The sequence below is a fragment of the Pseudonaja textilis genome, chromosome 1 (assembly GCF_049901715.1).
Source record: "Pseudonaja textilis isolate UNSWEBS1 chromosome 1, rPseTex1.2, whole genome shotgun sequence".
NCBI classification, from domain to species: Eukaryota; Metazoa; Chordata; class Lepidosauria; order Squamata; family Elapidae; genus Pseudonaja; species Pseudonaja textilis.
Window position 1 is genome coordinate 51,680,753 of NC_141990.1, and position 8,644 is coordinate 51,689,396.

Sequence of the window (8,644 nt, forward strand, 5' to 3'; positions counted from 1 at the left end):
TTTGTGTCTGCTTCACAGAACATACTGCTGGCAGGCCACCTGTTGAGAGATCGCAAAGCTTGCTACATGCTGTGCTGCCAGGTGGGCCAAGTGAAGTCACACACTGTTTATGTAGGCATCACTACTGGGTTGTGTTTGACAGATGACCCGATTTTCTTCACAGTAAACACTTCTGTCCCAAACATAAACAAATGCTGCAGATATAGCAAGCTATAGAAGCATATTTCAAATGAACAAGATACGGGATTAGGCTGGACCTGCAGGCAGTGCCTAGTAGGTGCAAAATCAGTCACTGAGAGAGAAGAGAGGGCTTCAGAATCATGGGATAAGTTAGGAGACAAAATTGAGATTCATGCCAGCAATGAGAACCAGACAACAGCTGTCTCTCTCTAAACAAACCAGGCTAAGAATGTCTTCAGGAAAGGGTACCAAACTCAAATTGTTGGTTCCCAAAGGCATTCCTTGCTCTATCTTTCTTAATGGAAAAATGGAGGGGTAAACACGTGGTGGAAATTTCTGTCTCAAAAGACTTTCATCTTGTGGCTTCAACAGAATGCTTTCTCTGCTGCGGTTGGACAGTTGGCTGATCCTCAAAAAGAGACGTATGTGAGTAGAGAGTTACAGGACACCCTTAGCTCCCTATTACTGGATGCGATGAGGCATAGCCTGTACAGTGATGCATAAATTTGAGTTCTTGTTGTGAATAGGAGGTGGCTCAGTGGTCTAAATAGTCCCTTTTAACTTGGTGATGCTATGCTTCTCTAGCAGTATATTATACAGCTTATCATGCTTGCAACCGATTTTCTCTTCACTGTTGCTCATCTGTTGCCAAAAGTAAGCTGTAAATCTATTTAAAATTCTTCAGGTTTTGATACTAACTCCTCATCTTTTATCTATTCTGTGGGTAGGCCAGATATATAACTGATGTATTTAACAAATTCACTGGAATCTACCAGTGCAGATATAATCAACTTTATGAGTTCTGGTTTCTCATTTTTAAAAACTCAAAAAGGATTAATTTTTACTAAGAAAGAGTTAATATTGATCATCCTCCAGATAGTCATGTCATTTTTTTCATCACAAATTGTAAGTTTCTTACTTATATTCCCACACAAAACAGAGGCAAAAATTAAGCATTTTTAATGTTTTTCTAAATAGTGAAGAAAATACCTGGTTTATGTACAGGTAGTCCTGAAATACAGGTAAGCTTAACACAGGCTTAAATACAGATAGTTACAATGGCAGTTGGGACCAAAATTTCCATTACTAATCAATGTGGTCATTATGTACAATTACATCACTTTTCATTTCAGTCTCAATTTCTGTCATTAACTGAATTGCAGTGGTTGCTAGGTGAGGACAGGAAGTAGCAAACCAGGGGTGGCCCACAAGCAGGCTAGCATTCAAATAAATGATGGCTGCTAAGTGAAGGAAAACATGTGGAGTGCAGGGTGAGTGGCTGGAGTGGTGCAGGGTGAGTGCAGCTAGGCTTAGGATGGCTGTTGCCTGGAGGGGGAAGGAGTAACATGAAGAGGGGGAGGCATGGCAAAACTGAGGGAGAATGTCTGAGAGTGAGGCTCAGGAAGGGTGTGTTGGGGTGTACAAGTGGTAGGTAGGCATGGTGAGGTTTGGGGAGGATAAACAGGGGTGTGCAAGTAGCTGGTATAAGCATAGGGGAGCTTGGGTGTATGAATGGAAGTGACTTTCTCAAGTGTCTTGCATCTTTTCCTAGCAACTTCCCATTGAGTTTAGGGGAAGCTGGCATAGAAGGTTGCAAATGGCAATCATGATTGCAGGGTGCTACAACTGGCCATAAGCGTGAGCCAGTTGCCAATGTGATACAGGAGTACCGGGATGGCCAATTGTAACCATCATTCATTCAGCACTGTCATAACTTTGGACAATTGCTGAATGAATGGTTGTAAGTTGAGGATGTCCTATAGAGAGCAGGATAGATGTGGCTTGCGTTCAGGATTTATGTTGCTCAGAATCACAATACTATATACTATGACTCTTCAAATATATGTCGACTATGAATTATGACTGATCTTCTGGCAAGGTGAATCATTTATGTAATTTATCTTTAACCTTATAATCCTTTCTTTGTTTCCTTTCTTTTTAGTTAGTGTTGCCAGAATATTCCATCCATAGCCTTTTCTGCATAATGTTTCTGTGTGCTCAAGAATGGTTAACTCTGGGCTTGAATATTCCTCTGCTTTTCTATCATTTTTGGAGGTAAATCTAACTCTATTTTGATTCCTTTGAGTTCAAAAATTTGTCATCTCTAGCTCCCTGGTCTTGTATTATGAGTAGCTACCAGACAGGCAGAAATGTAATAAATAAATATCTTTCTTTATATGGAGATGATGATGTGAAAACTGTATCTGCTGTGAAGTGTAAGATTGTACAGTATGTGTTAATTTTGCTAGCTGACATGTGGATATCAAGGGTATGGGTACATCTAGCATGTAAAGCATTGTCTTCTGATGGTAGTGAGTGATGCATAGAATAGGGTGAGGTCTCATGACTTGGTGACAAAGTCCATGTTATACTTATATGTTAAAAATACCAGGAATGGCTAAAAAAATGTCTGGCTGTCTTACAGCATAAACTGTCTGGATCTCCTACAGCATAGACTGCAGTGGACCAGAAAGATAATTTGTTTAACATATCATAAAACAAAAGAGCCAGTTTGGTTTAGTTATTAAGGTACTGGACTCAGTATGGAGAAAATTAGGTTCTAGTCTTATCTTAGATATGGAAGTTAGCTAGGTGGCTTTGAGGTAATCTTTTTTCAGCCATTGGAATTATGCAATGGCAAACTGCTTTCAAAAATGTTTCCAAGAAAACTGCATGGACTTGTTTATATCATTGAGTCACAACGCACAAATAAAATAATTATAAGGCAACTTCATAATTCGACTGTAGTGTTCCTTCACTCATGTATGAAGAGAAAGAAAAAGGCACACTCATACAAGATACCTTATTCTTATCACTCATTGTGCCTCCACAGGCTTTCTCATAGGGAGTTAATTTTCTCTAGGATAGAGCCTACTGGTATAGACTCTCCCTTGGACTTAGAAACTTGTGAGAAGAGAATTTTCTCAATTTTATAAAGAGCTTTGCACAAATAGAAAAGATTCTTGCCTGTGCTTTAGCCTAATTGCATGGAGGTCTATGACGTGACAAGAATGAAATAGCGAGAGGACAATGAAGTACTTTGGGAACAGAACACATGATTAAAGACCTTTTTGTGGCTTGATATAATTTTAGTGAGAATCTTGAATATTTTCTTGTGTTCTCTTTTAGGTATTTCCATTGTCCAGCAGATAGCACAGAGCTAGCCTATGATCCACCTGCAGTGATGAATGCAGATACCTTGCGTTATTGTCAAAGGGAAGCCTGGTGTAAACTAGCTTTCTATCTCCTCTCATTCTTCTATTATTTGTACTGGTAAGCAATTGCTAATATTTAGAAATGTTTCTTTCCTCTCTATGTGCTGCACTGCTATCCTATGAAGGTTCCTAGGGGGAATAGTTTCTACTAGCTCAAGGACCATCACGTTGTTAACAACATTATCCAAATATTAATCATTAGGTTGATAACAATCAAATACAATGATTACATGTTTTTGAATATTCCTCAGCATAATTTGCCTTTCCCTTAAGAAAACTAACTGGATCACTCAAAAGATCATAATTTATATCATATATTTAAATCTTTTTTCCATAAATAAAAGTAATTATTAATTTACAAATATGGGACTTGGAAAAAATCTATTAGTTTTATGGATGGCTTTTTAACAGCAGGATTTGGGAATGCTGTTTTTATATTAACTTTATAATGTCGTATATCAGAGTGATAAGTTTTATTTTTCTAGTTACAGATATGAGAGCTGCCTAGCACCAGGCATCAATATTTGTTCACAAACAATTTAGTGAATGTCTGTATGTGAAGCAACAGACTGCTCCAAATAAAGCACATTTTTACCTCCTCAGCAGATAAAATAGACTCTGTAAAATGCACTATAAAAACTAGCACTGTATTTCTAAGAAGGCACATTTACTTCTAAGGCTATCGATTATTGCTGCTCTATTTAAGTGATGTGCAATCTCATAGTAAGAGCATTATTTGGTATATATGCCAATATTAAATTTTATATGGGCTGTTTTTCAAGAGCCTGATTCCAGATTGTGGATAAAACAACAATATAACTTATGGCAGTCGTACAATAAATACTTTGTATACGTTAAGTAACCAGCCATCATTAATTTAATTTCTTTGCTAGTGAGTATGGGGTTTGCTCCCTCTTTATATGTAATAGTTTGCCCTAGTAGTGTTGGCTTTCTTCTTGGTAGTTTTTTGATTAGGGCACTGTTCTTGTCTTGATTATTTGTTTGATATTAATCTCTGTTTATCTGGATATTGGTTGCTGGGGAGGATGTTTTCTGATCTTTTTGTTTCCTTCTTATATAAACCACATTTATACATCATTCAAAAAAGGCAATTTAAAAAAGCTACGTGTGTTACAGTCAGAAACAGATTTTGTTTACCCTTTTCTTTCAAAATCTAGATCAGTTATCTCTCATGTTCTAGATGAATGGATATTACAAATACAAGAATCTTGTTGGAATTAAGTGAATGTGGACAATTTCACAATGGGATATGATCTTATGAATTAATGGATGCAGTCCTGAGCTCATGGAAGAAGTAAATGTACCATAAAATATAAAAACAAATCACCATATGTAGAAATAGTCCTATCTCATTTAACTACTGCTATAGCATTGAGTGAATTTCATTTGGGACTGTTCTACAAAGCAGTGTTTTATAATTAAGGGCATTTTTAATGGATTCTACAGTATAATTAATTATATTTCAAAAAATTGCATTGCAGCTCTTTAAAAAGCTCACTAATTATTTTTGCTTTTTTCCCAGAGGAAAAAAAGACAATCAAATAAAGAAACAATATTTAAATATAAATTTTAAGTTTATCTCGGAGAGAGAAAAATTCCAGAGATGACAAAAATTCCAGTGATCATCTTTCAGAGCTATTGCATAAGGAATGCAGTGACTTAGTGTCAGATTTGTCAAGAAAATGGAAATTGTAAAGAAAAATGTATTGCATATTTCTTGTTAGCAGTCTTGAGTCCATTGCAATTTAAATATAGCCTGTAGAAATACAATGGTAGCATATTGCCCAAGTAAAGAACTTCATAATATAAAATATTTTATAAAAATATAAAGGATATGCATTTTTCAGCGAATCTTTTCATATTCTTCTTTTTTTCTGTTTATGTTCAGCATGATCTACGCTTTAGTGACTTCCTAATTTAAAGATTATGTAAAAGACTGAAAACAAAGATGACCGTATAAAGATCCTGCCTGCAATGATGCCTAATACTAAAACACAGCAAAGAAATGGAAGCTTTAAATCCAGGAACCATACAGGATATAAAAGAGTGAGAGATAAAGCCCTATAAGAATAACAGGTGACAGCACAAGCGGGGTGGGTGGGGGAAATCAAGTGATAGATGGCTGAGCAAGCTCATTTTCATCTTTCCTCCCTTTGTTCTAAAACTTGCATTTTTTTTTATTTTCCTGGAAAAAACAAACTAGATATTTATAATGTGTGAAGTAGAGAGTTTCATCTGCATGTGATGGAGTATGACTTTTGTTATATTAATTTATCTTCAGAGTGCAGATTCTGTCACAAACAAGATTGTTTCTGTACCCTTTTCCCCCAGGGGGACTTGAAAGCAAGGCAACTATCCTCTGGACCTGTGGTCAAGTAGATGCAGATAATAGATGTGTACAATATTCCACATTCAATCATATGCTGGAGAAAAGTTGGGAAACATTTGGCTTTTTGTGATTTCAGTGACTGAAGAAAGCACATCTTGGGAGACCACAGGGCCAAAACACATTCAAACTGCACTCAGTTATTCTTCATGGTAAATGCTAATGTTCCAACTATGCTGAATTAGGATAGGTAGTGCAATAAAATAATATTATGTTATATATAATAATACCGTTATGTTATATCAAGCATTCTATAACATTGCATTCCTCTTACTGGAGGAAAAACATGTCCTAGTAATGTAATGAATGCCTCAACAATGATCTACACCCTGCAGTATACATTAAAATTTACTTTTGTCTGGAGCTCTGTCATATCAATGTAATTGTTTCAGTTGAATTAAAATCAACAGCCTTCCTTCCTTCCTTCCTTCCTTCCTTCCTTCCTTCCTTCCTTCCTTCCTTCCTTCCTTCCTTCCTTCCTCCCTCCCTCCCTCCCTCCCTTCCTTCTTCCTTATGTATCCAGTAGAACTACATCATGGTAGATGTTGAAAAACAAAATGCTGATAGTTTTTCATTTTGTGTAGTTCATTTTGTGTTGTTATAAAATATGCTCACAAAGACAGTAAACATTTGTGCTGACATATTTAACGCTACATTCCCAAACATATTTGTTGGGGATAAAACCAGTGAAATTTTCTTCTGAATTCCTACAACTAAGTGTGTTCCCTATACAAAGAACTGCCATAACTTATGATTTTTGAAGAGAGAAAAGATAAATATTATATATAGTAGCCTAAAATCTCAGCAGATGTGGCACATTTGTATTAATTGATAAAAATATATTTTATGTTGAATAGAGTTGAACACCTTATTCCTTCAGCCCCTCTTTTTTCCCATCAATGTGCCAACTGCAAAGTGAAAAAAATACAGTACAAATGACTTCCTGGAAAGAAGGAGAAACTGGTAGTGTAACATGTATGTTTTTAAAAATATTTATTTATTTATTTATTTTTATTCATTTAAAACATCTATATACCTGCCAATTATATGCAACAAAACCATGAGCAGTTCAAACACAATAGTAACTACAAGAAAAAACAAAAACTAAAATACAATTTGGTTAAATTACAAACAAATGTAGAAAGAAATTATGGAAAGAAATATAAGAAAACATATATTACAATTATATGCCTGTGTAAAACACTATGCCATTATATGATACTATATACCATTATTGTTTGTATAAAACACAATACTATTATAAATCAGCTCAATTTGAACAAACTGAACCTTGACTGCACAAGGTTCTTGTCTGGAAAGGACCAGTTTAAAGATGAAAAGTGAACACATTTATTCAGCACACATTTTACACCTGGGCTTGCAGTGTCTATCTAATTATGTATGTTAACTTGTTTGATAAAACAATAAATTCTAAATTCTTAGTAAGCATGTATGTTTTATGTTTTCAAAGTCACCTGTGAAAAGACATAAAGCATGCCAACTTAGAAATTAGCTCCATATTCATTGGCTCATATTCTCAGGTATATGAGTATTGGATTGTTGTCTAAAATGATATCCCTGGGCACATTTTCTTGAGAACAAATACTATTGACTTCAGCAGGAGTCCTAGTCTCATCACCTATTAGACATGGGATCATTTTGTCAACAGATTCTCTGATAATGCCACCCAATAGTGATTCTACATTCATCCTACTAAGTTAATCTTGGAACTGTCCATTTACTGCATTTTTTGCCAAATTTTTTGAGTTCATTTTTTATTCCTATCCTGCATTTTTTTCTGATGAAAAAATTCTAGAGGCTGAATAGCTTACGTTGTATTATCTTCCTTGTATGCTATAAAAGTATTACTCAACTATGGATTTGGAATATTTATATAATATGCTATAAATTAATCTTTCTAGAAATGGATAATATTACACTTCATGCTTTCAGTGCATTTGTTCAGTGAGGTACATAAAGTTAATGGGTATTTGGTAAATAAATTAAAACAGTAAATATTTTTAACAGACTATAACAATGACAATATTGTTATATTGTCAAATGCTTGTCAGTAGCACTGTTGAAATTCAAAGTTGGAATCTGTATAATTCTATTTAAAGATTTATTTAAATAAATCTTTGCATTTTTGTAAGGTTTGAGCTATCTATAATAATTTTGTTAAATGCAGTTGGAATCTTTTGTGTTTTGTTTAAAAGTAAAATACTCAGTTAAAAGGTGTCTTACTGTATTGTGTTGTGTAAACTTCAGCCTAGACAGTCTTGTGTGCCCAAATAGTCCAATATGTTAATCATATTTGCAAAATGTCTTCCCTTTATTATATTGGTCTTGTTTTAAGAATGGGGGGACATTGTGATGAATGGGCACAAATAAACTGAGATCCAAGTATGATTGTCTGATTGAGGCATCTTCTCCTTCCTATCTTTGTGCTTAAACAGAGGAGAGAGAGAAAGCTGTTTTGAATGTGCATTTCTTTGCATGTGAATGCTTATGCCTTATGGTCAGATCTACCATGTGTTTGCTGAACAAACTTTGAAGGACCTTCTATTGATAATTGGACACAATTAATGAATAATTAATGCATATAACCATATGGTGTTCCATCAGTTGTGATATACCTCTTTGCCACAAGAATGGAAGCAACCACAGAACACAGAATAACAGAGTTGGAGGGACCTTGGAAGTCTTCTAGTCCAGCGGTTGCCAATCGGTGAGCCACGGCCCACTGGTGGCCACGAGAAAATTTTGGTGTTCTGCAGAGAAATGTCACCCCCAGAGCAGCCCCCCAAAACAATTAATCCAGGCTGCACGGAAACACAAGGCT

At 35.4% G+C, this 8,644-nt stretch overlaps 1 protein-coding gene across 1 annotated transcript in view; it reads left to right on the plus strand.

Moving 5' to 3' along the window:
- Positions 1-8,208, plus strand: part of CNIH3 (cornichon family AMPA receptor auxiliary protein 3) — a 64,810-nt gene extending 56,602 nt beyond the window's left edge. Inside the window, exons 4-6 of the mRNA XM_026695372.2 lie at positions 2,123-2,235; positions 3,310-3,453; positions 5,305-8,208. Of these exons, the coding sequence (XP_026551157.2) occupies positions 2,123-2,235; positions 3,310-3,453; positions 5,305-5,332 (285 nt within the window). The 3' untranslated portion in view covers positions 5,333-8,208. The remainder of the gene's footprint in view (positions 1-2,122; positions 2,236-3,309; positions 3,454-5,304) is intronic.
- The last annotated feature ends 436 nt before the right edge of the window (positions 8,209-8,644 follow it).